Raw genomic sequence first — 26838 nt, 5'->3', positions numbered from 1 at the left:
GACCCTGTGAATTTTTTTTTTTTGATTTTAGTACTATGTGAATCAGATGAGGTTAGAAGGAAAGCTTATGGTCAATAATGACCCCCAAGGAGTTTTGCCAGTGACTATAGGGAGCCACTTTCCAAAAATTTTGACTTGGGGAGGCCGCCTCAGATCCAACTTGGATTTAAAAAGCATAATTTTTGTTTTCACTGGGTTAATTTTAAGTTTGTTAGCCAATGACCAGGTGGAAAGGTCAGTTAAAATCCGGTTTGCATTCACCTCCAACACCGCAAGAGAACTGTCTGAGACCCCAAATGTCAGGTCATCAGTGAAAGCAAAAATTTTACAATTCTGGAGAGAGCAGCCCAGCCAGTCTTGAAGCACAATGTTCCAGATAAGGGGCCCCAGGACTGAACCTTTGGGGCACCCTCGGAAGACCTTTCTAGAGACTTGGAGAAATTTTTACTTGACAATTATTGAGCGGTCAGAGAAATAGCTTTGAAATAATTTGTACATATGAAAGGAGCATCTGGCAGACAGGAGACGTTCAAGGGTGCTGCCTCACCAGACAGTGTCGAAGGCACCCTCAAAGTCGACCATAACAGCTAGTTCAAATTTGGATTTAGAATTTACAATGTACCAGACAAAGTCAGACAAGGCCTCCTCACAAGAATGACCTGGGGTGAAGCCATATTGACAGGCAGAAAAGAGATTTTGTTGTTGAAACAGAGCTGTTAGTTGAAGAGCCATAAGCCACTCCAAGATCTTCCCAAGATTAGCATGCAGTGCAATTGGTCTGTAGGCACATGGATTTGAGGCAAGCTTATCTGGCTTTTTTGATACGATGGAGCAAAGAAACCTTCCAAACAGAGGGAAAGATGCCTTCCATGAGGCATTTATTGAAGAGCAAGACCAAGTAGAGAGGTCTTAATTTTAACAGCCGGAGAATGAACACACATTCAATCATATCCATTGCTGGACACTTCTTCACATTGATCTTCTTGACCACAGAAGTAAGTTCCTCAAAGTAAATGGCTCAGTATGTTCTTCAGTGGCGTACTTGATATTTGCCTCCCGAATTGCCATATGCTCTGGAGAATCTTCAGAAGGGTTATCCATAGGAAATAAGTTGTCAAAAATTTGGTTGATAGAGTCTGTCAAGCCAGAGGTTTCATGAGTCTCAGTGGTAACAGTGCCGAGAACATCAGAGGAAAATGTTCTCTACCAAGCTATCTTGTACAAGAGGCCCATGGGTTTTTGCTGTTGGATTCTTTTACTAAGACAGTCCAGGTTTCTTTTTTTTGTTGCAATTGCTTTACTAAAGGCATTCTTTTTGGCAATGTAGTTATATTATAGATGATAACACCCCACCCCATCGCACTGCAGCTGTTGATATGCTTTTGGAAAGTGAGGACATTGTTCGTATGGATTGGCCTGCTCGTTCCGCCAATCTAAATCCCATCGAACACATATGGGACACTCTCGGGAGACGCCTAGTGGCATGTCCACACCCACAAGAAAATGTTCACCAGCTGAAGATGGTGCTGACAGAGCAATGGATGATGTTACTACTAGAACTTATCAACAACATTGTTCTAAGTATGGACTGGCAGTGCAAAGTCTGCATCGACATTAGGGGTGGCCATATCTCCTACCGAGGACCACCTCCTCCCTTTTGTTCAATCTTTGGCAGTGATGCATCTGTATCATAGCAGCCAGTGCTATGTTGTCATATTTGAATAAAGTCCCTCTGTATCGTTTTGTTTCCATTGTCGTATCAGTGTTGTTTCCTTCATCTTTTCTGTACCTCACAAGGTTCCTTTGGTATAGTTTTTCCATATCCAGGCCACTCCTATGAGAAGCTACAGGTGAAAACCTGACTGGTCCTTAAATTTTGCACACCAGTGAATAATAGAGCATGTTGCAAGGCAAATGAAATTAAAATTGTGCCAACAAATTGTGGACATACATGGAAACTTATCAATTCTTATTGATGAGTCTACCACTTTAAGCAAGAAATCTACTCTGATTATTTCTTTAAAATGTGAAACCAATAAAATGAAGGATCCACATTACTTGTTTCGGCGAAGGTAAAGAAAGCCTGCATGAGAAGCATGCAAAAGTTTGATGAAATTTACCGGTAAAAGTACTTTGCCATAACGGCATTTGTATTGTTGCTCGCTCGGTAAACAGACGGTGGGTGTTTTCGGTCAAGAGTAGAAATTGAATCCCATGGGAGATTGAAACCCTCCCAAAGTGGAGGGGGTAACCTGACCTTTTTTTCTTTAGAATCGCTGGTGGACTAATGGATAAATTGTTTATTAAGAAAAAAAAAAAAAGGCAAAGGAAGCCCACACGAGAATTACGGCAATTTTCGAAAAAGTTTACCAGTGAAACTACGTTACGAACATTTTTTGCGACGACAGAACTTCCAATATGACTCTGTTCGTGATTCAATTAGTGATTCTAAAAAAAACAAAAGGTCAGGTTACCCCCCCTCCACTTCAGGAGGGTTTCAATCACCCATGGGATTCAACTTCTACTCTAGATGATAACTACCGAGCGAGCAACAATACAAATGCTGTTACAGCAAAGTACTTTTACCAGTAAATTTCATCGAACTTTTGCATGCTTCTCGTACAGGCTTTCTTTACCTTAGCCCTTGTTTCTTGATTTAATTGAATTGTCAGATCAAACAGCTTTCACAATAACAGAGTGTCTCTTAAAATGTCTTGAAAAATACGGATTTGACGACAATTATTTAAAATTTCTTTTAAGAGCAATGGGGCAAGTGTTATGTTAGGCAGAAAATCTGGAGTTGGAAATAAATTATTATAAAAATATCCAAATTTGATCAAATGGCATTGTTTAAACCACCCGCTTGAGTTATCAGTTGGAGATGCAATATCAGAAGTTCATGGAATTAACCATTTTCAAATATTTATGGACAAGCTGTACACTTTATACAGTCGATCTCCAAAAAAACAGAGAGAAACAGAAGCATGCGCTACCAGCATTGACAAAGAAATTAAAAGGATTGGATGGGTATTTAATGTAAGGTGGGTGGCCAGCTCCTTTAGGACTGTATCAGCAATTTGGCAAAATTTTGCATCTTTATGCCATCATTTTGAAAATGCCAGTAAAGATAACCGAAACAAAACTGAACAATCCATGTTCAATGGATTATATAAACAAATTTCATCCAAACAGTTTGTTCTAAATTTATCCAATGTATGATGTATTGTTTGAGTTATCGATTCTTTCAGAGTCATTGCAAAAAAGAGATACGACAATAGCATATGAAGACAAATTGATTCGTCGCACAATTCGATACTTGAAATTTTTAAAAGATCTTCAAAAAGGAAAAAAGTTGTTAGAACTCTCAGATGCTATTGAAAAAAGGCAATTATTTTCAGTAACATTAATGGACAATAACAAAGTAACATTAATTTATAGAAATCAATTTCTAAACAGTATTATTAATAATATGAAGAATAGGCTGAGCGTTAGTACAGATTATACTGAATTTACTAAAGGAATTTCAACTTCATCATTATAAAAGAGTTGCAAATTCTTGAACCAAGCAAATGGTGATCTAAAATTGATCTTGGATTTGGAGAAAATGAAATAGAATCTCTCTATAAACATTTTAATTTATCTTTCACAAAATGTTTGAATGCCTACAGCATTTATTTAGCTAATGGTGGTCGTAGCGTGCCCACAGATTTGTAACATTTAAAATATAGCTTGCAGTTCTTCTGAATGGGAGCGTGGTTTCACAAGTATGAATTTAATATTAACTGAGAAAAGATCACGTATTCTTGTCGAACATGTGGCAAGTTTGTTGTTTATTAAACTACACGGTTCACCTTTAGAACTATGGAATCCAAATTTTTATGTACGAACTTGGTTGCAGTCTCATCGTTCTGCTGTTGACCAACAAACAAAAAGGGCAGTCACACAAGAATACGTAATTGATCCTGTATGGGAATTTCTATGATTCTTCTGAACAGTATTTTTTATATTATTTTGGAGGGTTTTTTTTGTTTTTTTTATTTTCTGATTGTTTTAATTTTTTGTCCTTGTTTTTTACTTTTGAAATTTTTATTTATTATTTATAAATAAATACTGAAAAAATATTCTAATCTTTGACTTATTTATTTTTGCAAATGAAAAAAAGTGTAGGTAACTATTTGTAGTTAATCGACAAGCATTCCGGTACTATTTTTTTTTTTACCAATAATCACCTCTGGTTAAGATTCATCTTGAATACTGCATATTGGAGGCTTGAAGTGGTGGAATCCATGTTTAGTCTCCAGAGCTAAGTTCCGGTCAACTCTTCCCCACCTCTTCCATCATGCAGCGTGACATAACTTTTGAGGTTAAGACGAACATCAAGGCGAGATCGAATTTTCCATATACTTCGAGGATACAGCTCTAAAACGGTGTTCGCAGGCCGGTCACTAATTGGTTAGTACACCAGACCGAACCTATTGGTAACTCTTTAGGAGGCTTCCGGATAAGCTAGTATATAACCTTGCTACCTCTACTCTGCCAGACAGTGATTGGAGGGTGCCTCCGTAGCCAGGTGGGAAGGAGCAGTAGTGCGCATCACATGCTTCTTGATTAGACCGGGGTTCGAGCCCGTCACCACCAAATATGGAAGATGCAGAAAGGTCGGGGAATGACCACCGCATATCCCGGAGCAATATGGCCTTAGTTACTAATGCTCCTAAAAACCAAAACAACAACAACAGTGATTGGATACTATTGAATACACCACGAATTGTCAAATAGAGTAAGCTTATCCGCAAAAAGATCTAAACCTCCCAAACACTTCCTAGTTCATTTCACAAATATACGGGGTCTCAATTCTAATCTCAATGATGTCCATTTCCACTTCCAGTCTGCCAAACCCCATATACTTTTTCGTACAGAATCTCAGTTATTGGTTGATTCAACTACTGCTCATCTCAGTTGCCCAAATTATTCACTGTATGATTCCTTTTGCCTCAAAGATGGTACTTGTGCATATGTTTGTTCAGATATTCCCTATCAGAGACTTGGTAATTTGGAATCTTCTCTGTCTTAAAATCACTCTACCTCATTGTGTCAAATTCATCTGTTTTCTCTACCATTATTCCAACTCCACTAATCACTTGGAGTTCTTTGACTTTCTCCAGTCCAACTTTCCTAACAGTGAAGTAATTTTCCTTGGTGATTTTAATGTTCACAACTCCAGCTGGCTTCCATTTTCTAGTCACACTGACCCAGCTGATTGAGATGCTGAGGCTTTTGCAATTACTAATGACCTTGCACATACTGTTCATTTACCTACAAGAATACTGGATAATCCTAACCATACATTTAATATGCTTGACCTTTTTCTCACAAACAACCCTTCTAAGTATACGGTCGAAGTGAGTGGTCCTTTAGGCACCACAGATCACAAATTGGTGATTGTCTATTCTCCAATGGAGCCTTTATCTCATGGCTATTCCCAACCTCGTATTGTTTGGCATTACAAGAATGCAAAATGGGATGACCTACGAGAATTCTTTTCTTCTTTTCCTTGGTCGGATTACTGTTTCAAAACTTCTTATGTCAACATTTGCTCAGATCGTGTCAGTGAAATAATCCTTTATTCCACACTCCACTTAAAAATTTTGCCCTTTATATAAACTTTGGTTTTCAAATAAATGTGCTAAAGCTGTTCAAGAGAAGAATGTTGCATACTGTAATTAGCTTGTTTCAAATTCTTCAGTTTCATTTTCTGCCTACATCAAAGATTGCATCAATTGTAAAGCAGTTATTAATCAGTCCAAACTTGATTTTGAACAGGCTAAGAGTAGAAAACTTGCTTCTTGCCCTAATGGTAGCCAAGCATTCAGGTCTCTTGCCAAAGCTATTGGCAGCAACTTTTGCCCACCTCTGTCAAAACCAGATGGTTCTGTTGTCATTTCAGCCAAGGATAAAGTTGACCTGCTAGCATCCCATTTTTCTTCCATGTCATGTATTAATGATCTTGGTAAAACCCTTCCCACCATTCCCAACACTCTCCATTCAATTCCACCTGTGGTCTTTTGTCAAAAGGATGTCAGAAGGATTTTGATAAATCTTGATGCTAAGAAAGTTCCAGGTCCTGATGGTATTTCTCCACTTGTTCTCAAAACCTGTGCTCCTGAACTTAATCCTGTTCTTTACTGCCTTTTTTCACTTTCTTATTCCAAAGGTGTTTTTCCTTCTGCTTCAAAATTTGCTCATATCCAGCCAGTTCCTAAAATGGGTGACAAATCCCTCCCATCCAATTATCATCCCATTGCAATTACTTCTATTCTTTCTAAAGTAATGGAGAAATCAATTACCTACCAACTCTAAAACTACCTTGAAACTTTCTGTCTGATCAATGGTCACAAGAATAGATTCCATCAGTGTTGATCCACTGGTGATATTCTGGCTTATGTTGCCCATTTATGGACAAATTCAATGGAAATGTTCAGTGAAACACAAGCAGTTGCTCTTGACATCTCAAAGGCTTTTGATCATGTTTGGCATAATCTTCTAAACAAGCTTCCATCTTATGGTTTGCCAACTGTTTTTTGTAATTGGTTATCCAGTTTTCTCTCTGATCGCTCACTGAGGGTGATGGTAGCTGGCTGTCTGTCTTCTAATTTCTCCATTAATGCTCGTGTCCCCCAAGGTTCAGTTCTTTCCACCACTCTTTTTCCTCTTGTATATTAATGACCTTCTTCCATTGCCTGGAAATTCTATCCATAGTTTTGCAGTTGATAGCACATTACACTCCACTTTCCATTTTGAGAAACCTTGCCCTGCTCAATCAGCTTCAACTTCTTGAATATCCGCTACCAATTCCTTAAATGCTAATCTCCAGGTAATTCTCCAGTGGGGGCAAAGACAACTTAGTTGATTCCAATCCTTCTAAAACTCAGTCTTGTCTTATATCTCACAAAAAGGATTCTTCTGCTTCTATGCTTATCTTTGGTGACACTCCGATTTCTAGTCAAGATGATATATCTCTTTTGGGGATAACCCTGACTTCTAATCTCTCTTGGCACAAGCACATTACAAATATTGCTTCCTCTGCATCTAAATAACTTGGTTTTCTCTTTCGCTCTTGGCATTACTTTTCTTCCAAACAGCTGTTCACTCTGTACAAAATGCAAATCCGCCCCACCATGGAATATTATTCCCACATCTGGGGCAGTGCACCCAAAACTTCTACCAGGCTTCTAGATTCCATTCAGAAGAGGGCAGTTAGATTAATTAGTGACTCATCTCTAACAGAGTCTTTTCACTCCCTGTCTCATAGACATACTGTTTCTGCTGCATGCCTTTTCTACAGATACTTCCATGGGCACTATTCTTCTGAATTGACTTCTATAATTCCCGCTCTCTCTTTCAAAACAGTCCGAACACATGCCACCACCAGCCAACATCCATTCACTGTCCAACTTCAAACTCACAGAACCAACTTTTCATCTTCCTCATTTATTCATTCAACTGCCGTTTTCTGGAACAACCTTCCTTCATACGTATTTCCTGAAAATTACAGTCTACAGAAGTTCAAGTCTAATGTCAACAAATATCTTCTTTTGTCTTCTCAACCCAAGCACGGTACTAAGTATTATAAGTTCTAATACCTCTTGTGTTTGGGGGTTTCATAAAAAAAAAAAAAAAAAAAAAAAAGTCTGTAAGCCTCATTTTAGGAGGCTGTGGATCTGTCTGAATGAATGCAGAGAAGAACAAGATTACTCAGAGACACAAAAGAGTACTGGGATCACTTGCCCTTACATAATGAGCATTATAACTAATAATAAACAAAGATAGAATAAAGTAAAATAAAATTAAAGGTAACAAAGAATTACCAATGAAGAAAGTCTCAAAGACCATTGTTATATATAGGTACTTAATAATAATTTATATTTTGTGCAATATCACTTATTAAAACATAGTACTGAAAATATTTTATAATAAAAATTCAAAACTATTATATGATTTCAAAGAATATAGGCTTAGTGGTTTGTGATAAAAATCTTAGGGTGAAAGGGGTTTGCGAGTCAAAAAATGTTGGGAACTGCTACTATATATGAATTGAGTAAACTAAATGCTGATGGCATCCCTACTCTTTCTCATTTTCATAAATTTAAATTAAAGAAAGATGACTGAAGAATACATGTACAAAAATTTTCTTTCAGCCGGAGTAACTGATAGATGCAACAAACTTCCATCTGGTGTTGTTGAAGCAGATAGTCTGAATAAATTTAAAGAAAAATCACAAACTATTAGAGGCAATGTACAGATGAGGAAAGACAGATGTAGGATAGACATGAGGAAATTTGCCTTTAGCCAGCGGGTGGTTGGTTGGTGCAACAGACTTCCATCCCTTGTCGTGGAAGTTGATAGCCTAAATAAGTTTAAGGCTCAGCTGGACAGGTATTTCGAATGAACAGAGGGGTGAAGTGGAAGTGGTTATTTTTTATTTATTTATTTATTTTTATTTTATTTAATTTAATTTTTTATTTTATTTTATTTTATTTTTTGGCTGATGCTGCATAAGCTTGCTTTCTTGCATCAAATGCCTCTACTAATGCTAATGCTAATGAGTTTTTTTTTTTTTTGACTGATGCTGTACAACCTTGCTTCCTTGCATCATTTGCCAATATTTGCAATCAGCATGAAGGAATATAAGTGGACCTAAGATAGAGAGCTCTTAAGTAGATCTTGGTCAACAAAATCTTACAATGCCAGTGGTTCTCAACTGGATGAGAAAATTAGGCTAAACAGATCTGATGCAGTACTCACAACACAGCTTAACCATTGCTTTATGCATAGAAAAAATTTGGTGATAATGGCATGATTTTCAATTGTTGGTTCTACAGTTCTTAATATAATTATAGTTTCCTTCTAATTTCTAAAAATACAGCAAAAATTCAATAATCCTGCTCTAATTATCTGGAAAACTGAAAAATCCAAATAACCATCCATCTCAGCAGGCAACCAACACTTGGCATAGGTGACATGCAGAATGAAGGGCTTTCACAACACAATAATAAAAAAGCATCTGTTTGCATTCTGTAATGAATTTATGATATGCTTGAAGTTTGTGAGAAAGTCACAGGACTTGTCTGTTACTATTTGTTGAACAAAATTATTGCTGCAGTGATAATCAGCAATGGGGAACTCAAAATAGTTTCTAATTTTCTTAGTTCCATCTTGAAAAAATCATAAAACCTAAAAAATATTGTTGAAAACACAAAACTGAGAGCAGAGTTCAATTTAAAGACAACGTCCTATTTTATGTCTTGAATAAATACAAATAGTGAAAATTAAGAGAAAAATAAACTGAAAAAGCATGCTTGGATTGCTTGCAGAATGAACAGTGTGCCCATGGATATTTTCTATTAATTCTATTAATATTTTATTAGGATTTATTCTATGAATATTTTTGGAAGGATGTAAGGCTTTTGGAATGGATACAGAGAAGGGCACAGCAAAAATTCAATAATCCTGCTCTAATTATCTGGAAAACTGAAAAATCCAAAAAACCATCCATCTGAGCTCTTTACCAAGAAAGGCATCACTTCTGCAAATTGCAGCATCTAAAGACTAGGCACCAGTGAGATGATCTGATTGGGATGTTTAAGGCCTTGCTTGTGGTCCAGAGGACCACCAGCAAGGTCAAGAACATCATACCAGACTGATCCCATTGGAAGAGTAGTAGTGGCATATGATGCAAGAAATGGATTGAGCAAGCTCAATGCTGATGGGATTCTTCCTCTTGTTCAGACCATGCACATGAGGGGCACATATACAAATTGTGGAAGGATGGCTGCAAAAGAGATGTGTGGAAATTTGCATTTTGTCAGTGGGTGGTTGATTGCTGGAACAAACTTCCATCTGTTGTTGTAGAAGTTGATAGTTGAAATAAATTCAAGGAAGAATGGACAAACTTTTGGAGGGAATGGATGGATGAGATGGGAAGATTTTTTTTTTTTTTTTTTTGGCTGATGCGTATAAGCTTGCTTTCTTGCATCATTCATCACTACTAATGCTAATGCTAAAACCAACTTGAGATCTTGAGCAACCTGTGAAGCAACAAATTTGATCATAATAGCTATACCCCCCCCCCCCTGGATAGACCTAGAACAGAAGAAAACCAAAGACATAAAAAAGATTACAGAATGCAAACCCCAGGAATAGATAACATCCACAAATACTGGTACAAGAAGTTCAGCTGCACAGACATGGGCACATAGAGGAGCAGCTCACCCAGTTGATAAGGTACCCTAACACAATCCTGGAGTCTGACTAGAGGAATCTCCTATCTGAAAGCCAATAACAAAGACACCAAAAACCTGGCAAAGTACAGATTCGTCACTTGTCTCCCAACAATTTACAAGATCCTGACCAGCATAACCAAAAAGATATCAGTCCACTTGGAGAGTCAGAACATCATAGCTGAGCAGCAGAAGAAACGTTAACATAGGAGCAAAGAATGCAAGGAGTAATTGATCATCAACGTTGCAGTTATGGAGCAAGCCTATGAGAAGCACCACAACCTGTACATGTCTTACATCGAATACCACAAGGAATTCAACTCCATGCTAGTAACTGCTGATGGCTGCTAGGTGACACTAAATATCAATAAAGTCAACCTGACACTGATGCACTTATTAGAAGCAACCATGGCAAGTGGAGGACCACCAACAAAGTCGAGAACATCACACCAGACTGATCCCATTGGAAGAGTAATAGTAGTAGTAGTGGCATGTCATGCAAGAAAACAAGTGTATGAGCTTAAGCAGCATCAAAAAAAAAAAAAAAAAAAATCACACCATTCCCTCCAAATGCCTTTCCAGTTCCTCCTTAAATTTATTTAACCTATCACTGTCCACAACGTTTGTTCCAGCAATTAACCACCCGCTGGCTAAAGGCAAATTTCCACACATCTATTCTACATCTGTCTTTTCTTTGGAATTTATGCCCCCTTAGGTTCGTAATCTGAACAAGTGGAAGGATCCCATCAGAATTCAGCGTGCTCAACCCATTCAAGGCCTTATACACCTCACTCAGATCACCGTACAGGTGCCTAGTCTCCAGCCACTGCAATTTGCAGGACTTAAGCCTCTCTTGGTAAGAGGATCCCTTCATTCCCTTCACTAATCTTGTTGCCCTTCTCTGTACACGCTCAAGCAAATCTACATCCTTCCTAAAATGAGGTCTCCAGACCTGTACGCAGTCAAGGCGTGACCTGACCATTGCCTTATACAGAGGGACAATCACCTCCTTTTCCCTGCTAGCAAAATTCCTATATATCATTGACAAAACCCCATGACCTGCCATGGCAGCCTGTCTGTATTGCTCAGAAAACTTCATATCTGACTGCACAATTACTCCCAGGTCTTTTTCATTTTATACCACCTTAAGTATAGTACCACACAGTTGGTACGTTTCTCTAGGGTTACTTCTATCCATATGCAGTAATTTGCATTTGTCATTGTTAAACTTCAGTTGCCACTTCTTAGCCCATCTGTCCAAATTTTCTAGATCCTGTTGCAGTAGCACACTGCCATTACTATCATTAACAACCCTGCCAACCTTTGTATCATCTGCAAACTTCAACACTAAGCCTGATATACCTTCATCAATATCATTCATAAATATACAAAACAACAGTGGACCCAACACCAAACCCTGTGGGACTCCACTAATAACATTAGTCCACAAAGAGCAGCACCCATTGATTACCACCCTCTGTCTCCTCCCACTCAACCATCCTTTTATTAATTGTAGCAACTTACCCTTAATACCATTCTGCTCCAATCTGTACAATAGTCTTCCATGCACAACAGTGTCAAAAGCTTTCATGAACTAACATGATGCTATGCTAGTGCAATGCATTATGTTAGTTCATAGTAAATAAATGAGTGACAACTGAGTTATAAAGTTGGAGGCCTCATTTCAAGAAGGATGTAGAGCTGCTGGAACGAGTACAGAGAAGGGCAACAAGATTAGTGAATGGAACAAAGGGTTGCTCTTACAAAGAAAGGCTTAAGTTTTGCAAATTACAGAGCCTGGAGACTAGGCATCGCCGAGGTGATCTGATAGAGGTGTACAAGGCTTTGAATGGCCTGAGCATGCTCAATGCCGATGGGATTCTTCCTCTTGCTCAGAATAATCACCTGAGAGGGCATAAATTCAAATTGAGGAAGGACGGATGTCGGATAGATGTGCAGAAATTCGCCTTTAGCCAGCGGGCAGTTGGTTTGTGGAATAGACTTCCATCGCTTGTTGTTGAAGTTGATAGCCTAAACAAATTTAAGGCTCAGCTGGACAGGTATTTCGAACGAATTGAGGGGTGAAATGGGAGTAGTGGTTGTTTTTTTTTTTTTTTTTTTTTTTTTTTGGCTGATGCTGAATAAGCTTGCTTTCTTGCATCATATGCCTCTACTAATGCTAATAACCAACGGCAAACTCAAAATGGGAAGCATTCAAAGAACTTATGTTGGAAGCTACAAGGCTTTACATATCAACTAAGAAATATTGTTCAAGGTTTAGGCCTAAATGGATGTCAGATGAACTAATGAGACATATGGCAGAGAAGAAAAATGCTTGGGATACATATAAATTAACACGTAACACAGAAGCCTACACACGTAACACAGAAGATAGTTATAAGTTGATCTGTAACCAAGTTACAAAGGAGATAAGGCAGGCGAAGGCAGATTACAAGAAATCCTTGGCAAGGGATGCAAAGAAAAACAGCAAAGAGTTCTTTACTTATGTAACCTCTAGAAGGAAGGGGATGAATCAGATTGGTCCACTTGATATCGATGGTTCAACTGTTGATGATCCTGCTCAGGTAGCTAACATTATTTATATATAGTCTGAAAATAAAAAACAGTAGCATGAAAACAGAAACTTCCTTTTACATGTAACAAGATGTAGAAAATGTAACAAACTAATTTTTCTTCAGTCACTCAGTGCGGCCCACAAACAAATCTAACTTTGAATATGGCCCCTGTACTGGAAAGGATGAACATCACTGGTCTATGCTGTTGCACACCATCTGGTGTCTCTCATATTGTGGAGTTATTAGCATTAGAATTAGCATTCGCATTAGAAGAGGCATTTGATGCAAGAAAGCAAGCTTATGCAGCATCAGCAAAAAAAAAAAAAAAAAAAAAAACACCACTTCCACTTCACCCCTCTGTTCGTTTGAAATAACTGTCCAGCTGAGCTTTAAACTTATTTATGCTATCAACTTCCACGACAAAGGATGGAAGTCTGTTCCACCAACCAACCACCTGCTCGCTAAAGGCAAATTTCAGCACATCTATCCTACATCTGTCTTTCCTCAATTTGAATTTATGCCCTCTCAGGTGATTATTCTGAGCAAGAGGAAGAATCCCATCAGCATTCAGCATGCTCAAACCATTCAAGGCTTTATATACCTCTATCAGATCACCCTGCTGGTGGCTAGTCTCCAGCCACTGTAATTTGCAACACTTAAGCCTTTCTTCGTAAGAGCACCCCTTTGTTCCATTCACTAATCTTGTTGCCCTTCTCTGTACTCGTTCCACCAGCTCTACATCCTTCTTGAAATGAGGAATCCAGACCTGTATACAGTACTCTAGGTGTGGCTTGACCATTGCCTTATACAAGGGAATAATCACCTCCTTATTCCTGCTAGAAAAATTCCTATATATCATGGACAATACACCATGAGCTACTCTTCAGCCCGTCTGCACTGCTCAGAGAACTTCATATCTGCCTGCACAACCACCCCCAGGTCCCTTTCATTCTCTACCACTGTCAGTGTAGTACCACAGAGTTGATACGTTGCTCTGGGGTTGCTGTTTCCCATATGTAGTAGTTTACATTTGTCAATGTTAAACTTCATTTGCCACCTCTCAGCCCATCTGCTCAACTTTTCCAGATCCTGTTGCAGCAGCATTGTGTCAGTAGTGTCCTTGACAATCCTGCCAACCTTCGTATCGTCTGCAAACTTGGACATTAAGCTTGATATACCATCATCAATATCATTTATAAATACAGAAAACAATAATGGACCCAACACTGAACCCTGAGGGACTCTACTGATAACATTAGTCCACGATGAGCAGTGTCCATTGATTACCACTCTGTCTTCTCCCCCTCAACCACCCCTATATCCATAGCAGCAATTTGCCTCCAATGCCACACAGCTCCAATTTGCGCAGCAGTCTTCCATGTGCAACAGTATCAAAAGTCTTTCTAAGATCCAAGTATATAATATCAAAGTTATTCCCTACATCCAGTTCTTTTGTGACTGCATCATAGTATCCAATCAAATTGGTCAGGCAAGACTTCCCCTTAACAAAACCATGCTGTGTCCGAGCTATAACTGAAGTCTTGTCTAGATGATCCTGCAGTGCTTCTTTAACCAGTGACTCCATTAATTTTCCTGGAACAGAAGTTAAACCCACAGGTCTGTAATTACTTGTGTCAGCCTTTGATCCTCCTTTGTGAATTGGGGTCACATTTGCACATCTCCGGTCTGTGGGTCCAAGGAAGCTCTCATAATTATGGCTAAGGGTTTGCTTACTTCCTTTGTTGCCTCCTTTAATATAACTGGATAGATCCCATCCACCCCAGGTGCCTTTCTTGTGTTTATCTTCAACAATTTCTCCTCCACTTTACTCTCAGTTATTACAAGATTCTCTAGCTTACCTGCCAGAGTTGAATACACCTCTGGCATTCCCTGCGCTGAATAACTCCTCATGTGTGAATGTCGATGCAAAATATTCATTTAGTTTGTTAGCTACCTGAGCAGGACATCAACAGTTGACCCATCGATATCAAGTGGACCAATCTGATTCATCCCCTTCCTTCTAGAGTTTACATAAGTAAAGAACTCTTTGCTGTTTTTCTTTGCATCCCTTGCCAAAGATTTCTCATAATCTGCCTTCACCTGCCTAACCTCCTTTGTAACTTGGTTACAGATCAACTTGTATCTATCATAGGCTTCTGTGTCATGTGTTAATTTGTATGTATGCATTTTTCAATTTGTATGTATCCCATGCATTTTTCTTCTCTGCCATATGTCTCATTAGTTCATCTGACATCCATTTAGGCATATATAAGGACTTGTTATCATATATCTTATTTAAATTGATAAAGAGGCTCACTGTCCTGAAAGCTACTTTGTGCTTATTTTATCACTTATTTTCATGCATGTTTTATTGCTTTTATTCTCTTTATTATTTTTCCTAAATTTATTGGCTGTATTTAATTTCAGTTTTAATTTGTACACAGTGTATTTATTTTTTATATTTTATTTTATCTATCAGTGTCTGTGTACTTAATGTATTTTTAATAAACTTTGCTTATTTTAACTGGCTTGTTGGTAGAAGCAATATTTATTTCATTAAGTATGGGTATATATCCTTAAAGAAGAGAGTAAGCACCTGTACATCCACTCTCATCTCATGTACACGAACGATATCAAACTCTATGCAGCAACCAGGATTCGACTCCCACAGATAGTCTGGATCACTGAATAGTTCAGCACGCAAATTGGCCACAACAAATGCAACACCCATGGACTGCATCAGAGAAATCCAGTCTGCCAAAACTACCAGCAGGAAGGATTGAGGCCATGACAGAGGAAGAGACCTACAAATATCTAGGGGTGATGCAGGCTCACCAGTTAGAACACAAGGAGATCAAGCTGAATGGTGGAAACATGGTCAGAGCCATAAATACCTATGCAGCCTGAGTACTAACATACTCCTTCAGAATCACAAGTTGAACCAATGCTGAGCTGGAGGAGATTATGAGATTGCTGAGGATAATTATGACCAAGAGCTGTCAACACCACCCAAAGTTGTCCATTGAGGGACTGACCATAGTCCATAAAGAAGGAGGGATATGTTTGACAGACCTCATTGAACAACAGAAGAAAGCAGCTGAACCTGAGAGATTACTTCCAAGGAAAACACAATGCCAATCTACCAATCCACAAGGAGGATAGACAAATGGCACACACCACTCTACTTCAACATGGATCCCCCTACTCACACAGACAGAAGAAATGAAGACAGAAAGGTGGACAAAGAAGGCACTCTATGGCAGACTCTACAATGACCTCTATGAAGACTACATATATAAGATGATGTCCAAGGCAAGGCTCACAAGCAGTAGGCTCTTTCCTGATTCAGAAGAATTTATGCTCGACATCCAAGATCAGGTAATCAATGCCAAGAACCTGAGGAATGACAGATGACACGTGTTGACGATGCCACCTGATTCCAGAAACAATCCAACACCTCACTGTGGGATGCAGGGTGATCACTCAGATGGAGTACACTCGTACACACAACCAGGTTGCCAGGATAATACATCGGACAATAGTGCAAAAATTCCAGTTGATTAAAGAAAGTGTATCGTGCTACAAGTATGAATCCCAGGCCATACTACAGACCCCTACTCACATACTACACTACACTAGGACCATGCCATAATAATGGACAAGATGATCCCGCACAACACACCAGGTATTATTATTATTATTATTATTATTATAATTATCCCTCATCAGGGCTGGCCTCAAAATTTGTGGAGCCCTGTTCAAGAATTACTTGCGGGCCCTGAGGTGCTGTTCAAAACTTATACAGAGTGCTTTTGTAATAGTGATTTTTTAATTTTTTTTATTTTTTCAAATTTTACAGTAACTAAGAAATAATTAAAAAAACAAAAAACATCTCATTGCAGTCATCTCATAAAAATAGGAACATGAATAAATAATAATAGGAACCAATAATTACACACATTTACATATTATTAAAGCAGTTATTGCACACAAACATTGTTTAGATAAAATAAAATATTTCTAGCCCATTTATTTGGATGCAAAGTCATTAATTAATGATGTCATAACCAATTTTTTTTGCTACGTCATTTTCAAGTCGACTGGAGTAAAGATAATGTGGGTAACTAGACATTAAAACGGTGGTAGGCTCGTTGATAGAAATACAGAAAAAACGCGATGATATGATTATTTAGACCATTTGAGTGCGGGACCCTGTTCGACTGAACCGGTTGAACATGCTTGTGGCCGGCATTGCCCTCATTAAGAGGAAAGAAATGTCTATATACTCAATTGTCACCGCAGTGCCCAACGCCAGCAACATCTGGAAAAGCTAAGAGGAAGAGTTCAGGAAGCACACAGACATAAGCTTTGCGGGCTTGGCTTCTTTTGCTTGAATCCGTCCCGAATAAGTGTCGTAAACTAACATAACCTAATTAGCCAAAAAATGAAAGTCTATTAAAAAACCGGCCATACTCCAATATACGGTGCCCCCTTGTAATTGGCTGTCAGAACGGGGGAAAGCAGTGATTGACAGGTTTTGATCCCGCCTACTGACTGCATCCCCTCTTCGTTTCACGTGGATGTCATGTGACACGACGTCACTGGAGCGCTAAATGCGAAATTCGTTGCATATTCTTTCTTTTGAATGTTGGTTTTTAGTGCGTACGGCGCTGATCTGTTACTTCTTGCTTTTCTGGTTATGGCCTTGTGGTTTTCAGTTTGTCGTTATCCCGTTCCATCCTGCTGGTAAACTGTTTCTTTGTTTTTTGCTGCTGTGAGGTGAGTTTAGTTTGTCTTGTATTTCTGTGTTATTTTCACATATTATTAACGTAGTATTGTGTCCGTTGCATTTTTTTAAAAAAAAAAAGAAAAAATTCTATGTTGCCGTTTTGTGCTTATGCAAAGCGCAATTTTATTGTTCGTTGCATGTGTTAATTGACTTTCGTTTCTGTTTAGCCAGAAAAGGTTATGTTTTCATGCGACTTTGGGAAGGGTTCAAGCAAAAACCAGTCGTTGGACGAAAAAAAAAATAGAATGCGAGTTACGTTTTTCATTTACTTTCATTTGTGTTTAGTGAAAATTGGTTATGTTTTTAGGTTATGTTTTTACGCGACTTCGGGAAGGAGTCAAGCAAAAACCAGTCGTTGGACGAAAAAAAAAAAAATGTATATTGGGAATTACGTTTTTAATTGTCTTTTGTTTGGTAGGTTACCTTTTTGCAGGACTTCGCCAGTTATTTGTCGAAAATTGGTCGTTTGCTGCGTCTCATTATTTTTTTTCATTTTGAAGAACGTTTTTCAATTGGGAATTACGTTTTTAATTGTCTTTCGTTTGTGTTTAATTAAAAATGGTAGGTTACCTTTTTGCGGGACTTCGCCAGTTATTTGTCGAAAATTGGTCGTTTGCTGCGTCTCATTATTTTTTTTTCGTTTTGAAGAACGAAATTAGTGTGTTTAATTTGCAATTATTTTGGCTGCTGCTCCGAAAAAATTACTGTTGCCGATAATTTCGTTATTTTTCGGTTCCGCCATACTGTTATGTCGCGTGACATTCGCGATGTGCATGTGTCGAGAAGAAGAGGGAAAACGCAGTGAGTGGGCGGAGTTACGAACCGTACGTCACTGCTTTCCCCCTCTTCTTCTCGACGTAATTGTCATAGGGGCACCGTGTTCTGGAGTTTTACCAAAAAACCCACACACACTTCTTTTGCTGGAATCCGTCCAGAATTAGCTTACTTCTTCTTCTTCTTCTTCTTCCTTTCTTTCTCGCCGAAGTACGGGGTGTACCCATGTTCTGGAGTATAACCGAAAGAAATGTGGCATGTGGAAAAAGAAATGACCATCCCGATCACCGCGCTGCCCAGCGGCAAGGTGCCAAAGAGTCTCTATAAGAACCTAGCAGGAAGAAACCTCCCAAAGAACACTTTCAGGAAACTCTAGAAAGGCGTAACTCCGAACACCTGTGGAGAGTTCTTTGCCCAATAGTAAAAATAATAACAGTAACCGGACACAACCAACCACCCCATGCACTTGGTACCAGTACCTGACACGGGATAGAAAAAAATTTATAACAATGAACCATAATAATAATAATGATGATGATGCCATGGTTAACACAATTTATTGACATTTTGAGCACACCCTCACACACAAAATATATCCATTACTATCGGCGAAGAAAGCGTACAAACAATGCTGAAGTTTAAAAAAAAAAAAAAAAAAAAAAACGCATGCAAATTCATCGATAAATTGGAAGGCACAAATTGTTCAATAAAAAATAAACAAACGTTACCTGAACGAGAAGGGGTCAGTGAAGTAGAACTGCACCATATGCGATTCCTATACTTAGTCTCTATCATCCGTTTCCCAAAACCAAAATTAAAGAGGAAGGAGAGTAATTAACATTCTGGAGCAGTCAATCTTTTTTATGAAACATTGTGTGCAAAAAAAATTAAACTTATAGCAGATCCGTCACTGCAATAATCATTTGGGCTCACCAAAGCACATAAAAGCTCTAACAGTCTAAGCAACATAAACAAAACAATAATGGTTTCGGTTTCGGAAACATCACGTCAAAGTCAGTCTTTAGAGGTCGCCACTAAGCAAATCGGAATGTGAATCATAATATCAATGATAAATTGCTATTTTAAACCCGCCCTGTTTCTGCAAGCATTATCGTTATAATCAAAAAAAAAAAAAAAAAAAAAAAAATGTGAGCAATCAAAAATCACTGAGTTGCGAAATCAAACGAAATACATTATCTTCTAAAACAGATTCGTTATAAATATGATATTCTGTATAGTTTTTATTTTTTATAATTACAGTCGATTCCGGTTATTTGTGACACATCGGGACTAGTGCATTTTGGCCCGATTAAGCGGCTGCCCCAATTATCCGAAGTTTCACGTAAATACAGTAGTTAAAAATAGTACAAATTGGAGCAGAATGGTATTAAAGGTAAGTTGCTACAATGGATAAAAGGATGGTTAAGTGGGAGAAGACAGAGGGTGGTAATCAATGGGTGCTGCTCTTCTTGGACTAATGTTATTAGTGGAGTCCCACAGGGTTCGGTGTTAGGTCCACTGTTGTTTTGTATATTTATCAATGATATTGATGAAGGTATATCAGGCTTAATGTCGAAGTTTGCAGATGATACAAAGGTTGGTAGGGTTGTTAATGACAGTAATGGCAGTGTACTACTGCAACAGGATCTAAATAATTTGGGCAGATGGGCTAAGAAGTGGCAACTGAAGTTTAACCTTGACAAATGCAAAGTACTACGTATGGGTAGAAGTAACCCCAGAGAAACGTACCAACTGTGTGGTACTACACTTAAGGTGGTAGAAAATGAAAAAGACCTGGGAGTAATTGTGCAGTCAGATATGAAGTTTTCTGAGCAATGCAGACAGGCTAACAGGGCAGGTCATGGGGCTTTGTCAATAATATATAGGAATTTTGCTATCAGGGAAAAGGAGGTGATTATCCCTCTGTATATGGCAATGGTCAGGCCACGCCTTGAGTACTGCGTACAGGTCTGGAGGCCTCATTTTAGGAAGAATGTTGATTTACTTGAGCGTGTACAGAGAAGGGCAACAAGATTGGTGAAAGGAATGAAGGGATCCTTTTACCAAGAGAGGCTTAAGGTCTGCAAGTTGCAGTGGCTGGAGACTAGGCACCTGTGCGGTGATCTGATTGAGGTGTATAAGGCCTTGAATGGGTTGAGCACGCTGAATTCTGATGGGATCCTTCCACTTGTTCACAATAGCATTAGCATAAGCATATGATGCAAGAAAGCAAGCTTATGCAGCATCAGCCAAAAAAAAAAAAAAAAAACTACTCCCATTTCACACCCCTCTGTTCGTTTCAAATACCTGTCCAGCTGAGCCTTAAATTTATTTGGGCTATCAACTTCCACAACAAGGGATGGAAGTCTGTTCCACCAACCAACCACCCGCTGGCTAAAGGCAAATTTCAGCACATCTATCCTACATCTGTCTTATCTCAATTTGAATTTATGCCCTCTCAGGTGATTATTCTGAGCAAGAGCATTAATCCCATCGGCATTGAGCATGCTCAAACCACTCAAGACTTTATACGCCTCTATCAGATCACCTCACCGGGCTTAGTCGCCAGACACTGTAATTTGCAAAACTTAAGCCTTTCTTCGTAAGACCACCCCTTTGTTCAATCCACTAATCTTGTTGCCCTTCTCTGTACTTGTTCCAGCAGCTCTACATCCTTCCTGAAATGACGCCTCCAGACATGTATACAGTACTCAAGGTGTGGCCTCACCATTGCCTTATACAAGGGAATAATCACCTCCTTATCCCTGCTAGAAAAATTCTTGTATATCACTGACAACACACCATGAGCTACTCTTGCAGCACATCTGCACTGCTCAGAGAACTTCATATCTGCCTGCACAACCACCCCCAAGTCCCTTTCATTCGCTACCACTGTCAGTGTAGTACCACAGAGTTCATACGTTGTTCTGGGGTTACTGTTTCCGATATGTAGTACTTTACATTTGTCAATGTTAAACTTCATTTGCCATCTCTCAGTCCATCTGCTCAACCTTTCCATATCCTGTTGCAGCAGCATAACTTCAGTAGTGTCCTTAACAACCCTGCCAACCTTTGTATCATCTGCAAACTTGGACATTAAGCTTGATATACAATCATTAATATCCTTTATAAATACAGAAAACAACAATGGACCTAACACCGAACCCTGAGGGATTCCACTAATAACATTAGTCCATTGATTACCACTCTGTCTTCTCCCCCTCAACCATCCCTTTATCCATAGCAGCAATTTGCCTCCAATGCCACACTGCTCCAATTTTGCAGCAGTCTTCCATGTGCAACAGTATCAAAAGCCTTTCTAAGATCCAAATATATAATATCAAAGTTAATCCCTGCATCCAGTTCTTTTGTGACTGCATCATAGTATTCAATCAAATTGGTCAGGCAAGTCTTCCCTTAACAAAACCATACCGTGTCCAAGCTATAACTGAAGTCTTGTCTAGATGATCCTGCAGTGCTTCTTTAACCAGTGCCTCCATTAATTTTCCTGCAACAGAAGTTAAAATCACAGGTCTATAATTACTTGTGTCAGCCTTTGATCCTCCTTTGTGAATTGGGGTCACGTTTGCACATCTCCAGTCTATGGGTACCTCCCCTGACTCCAAAGAAGCTCTCATAATTATGGCTAGAGGTTTGCTTACTTCTTTTGCTGCCTCCTTTAATATAACTGGATAGATCCCATCCACCCCGGGTGCCTCTTTTATGTTTATCCTCAACATTTTTCCCTCCACTTTCGTCTCAGTTATTACAAAATAATCTAGCTCACTGCCAGAGTTTACTTCACCTCTGGCATTCCTCTCCCTGAATAACTCCCCATGTGTGAATGCAGATGCAAAATACTCGATTAGTTTGTTAGCCACCTGAGCACGATCCTCAAATGCTGGACCATCAATATCCAGTGGACCAATCTGATTCATCCCTTTCCTTCTAGAGTTTACATAGGTAAAGGACTCTTTTCTGTTTTTCTGTGCATCCTTTGCCAAGGATTTCTCATAATCTGCCTTTGTGACTTGGTTACAGACCAGCTTATATCTATCATAGGTTTCTGTGTCACCCATTAATTTATATGTATCCCATGCATTTTTCTTCTCTGCCATATTAGTTCATCTGACATCCATTTTGGCCTAAACCTTGAACAATATTTCTTAGTTGGTATGTAAAGCCTAGTAGCTTCCAAGATAAGTTCTTTGAATGCTTCCCATTTTGAATTTGCTGTTGGTAACATCATCAGTTGATCCCACTGTATAGAATTTTAATACTGTCTCAGACCATCGTAGTCGCCTTTATGAAAGCAAAAACCCTTCCCTTTACCCCTGATGGTAGTTACCTCTGAGTAAATCCCACTTCAGCACACTGTGATCACTGCCATCTAGTGGTTCCTTTATCTGCAGATTCTTAATGGACGAAAAATCACTACTGATAATCAGATCAAGAGTATTACTCCCTCTAATTGCCTCCCAAACATGCTGACGTAGAAAACAATCATCCAATAAATCAACAAAAGGCTTGCTAGTGTGTGAGTGACCAACACACGAATTCCAGTCAATATCTGGGAAATTAAAATCCCCCATTATAAGACTCTTATTTACTGGCCCAATATTTCTCTGTACAGTTTCTTATTATACTCATCAGAGTCATTAGGCCTATAGCACACTCCTACTCTCAATTTTGATCTCCCAATAATTATGTCACACCAAACTGACTCGACACTGCACTGTCCAGCGATGTCGACTGGCTTCACTTCCTTGGATTTCATGTGTTTCTTAACTAATAGCATAACCCCTCCTCCCTTCCTATCCTTCCTACACATTGTACTCCCCAAATTCCAGTTCTGCATTCTTTATATCTGTGTGAAACCAAGTCTCTGATATCCCAACTATCTGCCTTTGATGTTTTGAGCAATACCTCAAATTCATCAAATTTATTTACCAAACTCCTACCATTGGTAGGAGTTTGGTAAATAAATGCACCAGTTCCTATTCTTAGCTACCCTAACACAACCCATGTGTTTACTTGTACAACGACTCCCAGCAGTCTCTGAAATATCCTGCGTCTTGTTTTCCAGGCTGCTGCTCATTCCAATAGAAGCAGTGCAAGAATCACTTTCACCTCTGCCAGTGGCTACTGTTAATCTATTAGTCTTTGTATCCCCCCCCAAGCTAGCAGTTTTCCGACCCACCTAACACTGCCTCGATAGCATCAGCAAATATTCTTGCACCCTTTCTATTTAAGCGTATCCCATCCCGTAGAAGCAGTCTCTCCTGTTAACAAGTACAGACCAGGCTGAAAAAAATTTTACCCCTTGAGCCTTGCACAATCTTTCCAGGGCCGAATTGATCAACAAGGCTCTCATCATATACTCCCTATTGTGTCTGGGCAGAATTGCAGACACTTTCAAATTCAACTCTAATTCACAGCTTTTTTTCAACAGTGAAAAACTGTACTTAACAATGTAAAACTGTACTTTTTTTCAACAAGTACTGTACTTAACAAGTACAGTTAACAAGTGACCTGTACTTGTTAAGTAATTCTGCCTGTATCCTAATCTTAATATTATTAGTGTCAACGTGTACAACTATATCACCTTTTGTGCCCTTAAAAGATGATATCCACTCTACGTCATCTACCTTTGCCCCCGGCAGGTATACCCTGGTCCTGTTCCACCTGTCCTTTTTACAAAGCATGTTCCCCGTTTCCCCGACAATAGTCACCAACAACTACTAGTTTCTGTGAGGCCAGCGCATTCTGCCTTAGGGGTTGCCACTGTGTTGCGTAATGACCAAGTGCAAGCTCTGGTGTTGATGTGCCCCTTCAATTTTGATTCTTCCTCCATGGATACAAAGACATCCCCCATGGCAATATCATGTCCCGTACCCGATATTACTTAGCTTTGTCTTAACTATTAATAAATATCTTTTGTTTATATTTCCATTTGTGATGCTAGTCGTTAATGTAACATACCATTGCAAGAAAGGGTTAAAACTGTGAAATTCTAGGTGATGTACTTTCTTTGAACACCAGTGTAGGTTGGTAGATGACTTTCATCAACCAGTGAAACACCACCACCCCACCCACTGGAGGCCTGAAGCGGTGAAACCCATGCCCAGTCTCCAGAGCAAAGCCTCCGGCATCCCCCCTACCCCCACACCCTTCCCTAAACCCATGCACGGCACTAAGCACTACAGGCCCCGACACCCCTCGTGTTTGGGGCTCTCATAAAAAAAAAAAAAAAAAAAAGTTAGAAGAACAAGAAATTTCATCTGAACAAAAAAAAAAAAAAAATCATTTAGAATGAATATTTGTGAAATGATTAAAAGTTAGTGGAAAGATATACGTGTTAAAAAATGCAATACAATTAGAAAAACAGAACTGGATAGATTTTACATGTAATTTAAATGTTATCTTATTTTGCATGAAAAATAATACCACACTTAGAGGAGAAACTGAAAAAAATTGGCCACCCTGCATTGTGTTACGTAGCCGAGTGGAAAAGAGTGCGAGTGTAGTAGCACACACTGAGTGGACCGGGGTTCAAGCTCGTGACTGCTAAATACGATTAGCATTTGTACTGATTGATTTATTGTAAACTCCACTGACATAGTGGTCGTGCCAGAGTATAAACAAGAACTTTTTTCTGAAACATTTGGAAACATAAGGTTCCATAAAATATCTTTCTCCTGCAATTAAAAACAAACTTCTTTTATTAGATAAGTTCCAAACATAAATAATTAGTAGGATAAAAAAAGTGAATATTTTTCATTATTTTTTGCTACACCTGATAAGCCACATAAAGAATAAATGTCTCAAGTTATGTGATATGTTTATATACAAGACAGAAAATTTGCAATTGAGGAGTTCTGTAGATTTCATAACTCGGGGAAAAAACTGGGCACTATTCGACAAATTAAATTTTGAATAAAATTGAGAACAATGGATTAGATATCAAAAATGCACGCAGTCTGGCATATGACAATGGTTCAAACATGGCAGGTTGATGACGTTGTAGAGCGAATATCATCTTTTAAGGGCACAAAAGGTGATATAGTTGTACACGTTGGCACTAATAATATTAAGAGTAGGAGACCGGCAGAATTACTTAACAAGTACAGGTCACTGTTGAACAAAAGCCAAGAATTAGGGTTGAATTTGAAAGTGTCTGCAATTCTGCCCAGACACGATAGGAGGGAGTATATGATGAGAGCCTTGTCGATCAATTCGGCCCTGGAAAGATTGTGCAAGGCTCAAGGGGTAGAATTTTTTTCAGCCTGGACTGTACTTGTTAACAGGAGAGATTGCTTCTACAGGGATGGGATACACTTAAATAGAAAGGGTGCAAGAATATTTGCTGATGCTATCGAGGCAGTGTTAGGTGGGTCGGAAAACTGCTAGCTTGGGGGGAGACAAAGACCAATAGATTGACAGTAGCCACTGGCAGAGGTGAAAGAGATTCTTGCACTGCTTCTATTAGAATGAGCAGAAGCCTGAAAAACAAGATGCATGGTATTTCAGAGACTGCTGGGAGTCATTGCGGTACAAGTAAACACATGGGTTGTGTTAGGGTAGCTAAGAATAGAAACAGGTGCAGGTATACTTGCGTGTACACCAATGCTAGGAGTTTAGTAAATAAATTTGATGAATTTGAGGTATTGCTCAAAACATCGAAGGCAGATATTGTTGGGATATCAGAGACGTGGTGTCACACAGATATAAGGGATGCGGAACTGCAATTTGGGGAGTACAACGTCTACAGAAAGGATAGACAGGATAGGAAGGGGGGAGGTGTTATGCTATTAGTTAAGAAACACATAAAAACCAAGGAAGTGAAGCCAGTCGACATCGCTGGACAGTGCAGTGTGGAGTCAGTTTGGTGTGACATAAACATTGGGAGATCAAAATTGAGAGTAGGAGTGTGCTATAGGCCTAATGACTCTGATGAGTATAATAAGGAACTGTACAGGGAAATAGAGTGGGCCAGTAAATCAGAGTGTCTTATAATGGGAGATTTTAATTTCCCAGATATTGACTGGAATTTGGGGGCTGGATACTCACACACTAGCAGGGCTTTTGTGGATTTATTGGATGATTGTTTTCTACATCAGCATGTTCGGGAGGCAACTAGAGGGAGTAATACTCTTGATTTGATTATCAGCAGTGATTCTTCATGCATTAAGAATCTGCAGATAAATGAACCACTAGGTGGCAGTGATCACAGTGTGCTGAAGTGGGATTTACTCAAAGAGGTAACTACCATTAGGAGTAAAGGGAAGGGTTATTGCTTCCGTAAAGGCGACTACCATGGACTGAGACAGTATTTAAATTCTATACAGTGGGACCAACTGATGATGTTACCAACAGCAAATTCAAAATGGGAAGCATTCAAAGAACTTATCTTGGAAGC

The 26838-nt window shown here is 39.0% G+C and overlaps 1 protein-coding gene across 1 annotated transcript in view; it reads right to left on the bottom strand.

Annotated features, from left to right (window-relative positions):
• The window catches only part of LOC150089907 (uncharacterized), a 166013-nt gene extending 146694 nt beyond the window's left edge, over positions 1-19319 (bottom strand). Inside the window, exon 1 of the mRNA XM_090390126.1 lies at positions 19148-19319. Coding sequence (XP_090246252.1) covers positions 19148-19214 — 67 coding nt within the window. The 5' untranslated portion in view covers positions 19215-19319. The remainder of the gene's footprint in view (positions 1-19147) is intronic.
• Between the last annotated feature and the right edge of the window lie 7519 nt (positions 19320-26838).

Source organism: Mastigoproctus giganteus, chromosome 2 (assembly GCF_048544385.1).
Source record: "Mastigoproctus giganteus isolate SK-2022 chromosome 2, ASM4854438v1, whole genome shotgun sequence".
NCBI classification, from domain to species: Eukaryota; Metazoa; Arthropoda; class Arachnida; order Uropygi; family Thelyphonidae; genus Mastigoproctus; species Mastigoproctus giganteus.
This window is presented reverse-complemented; position numbering and strand designations above follow the sequence as displayed.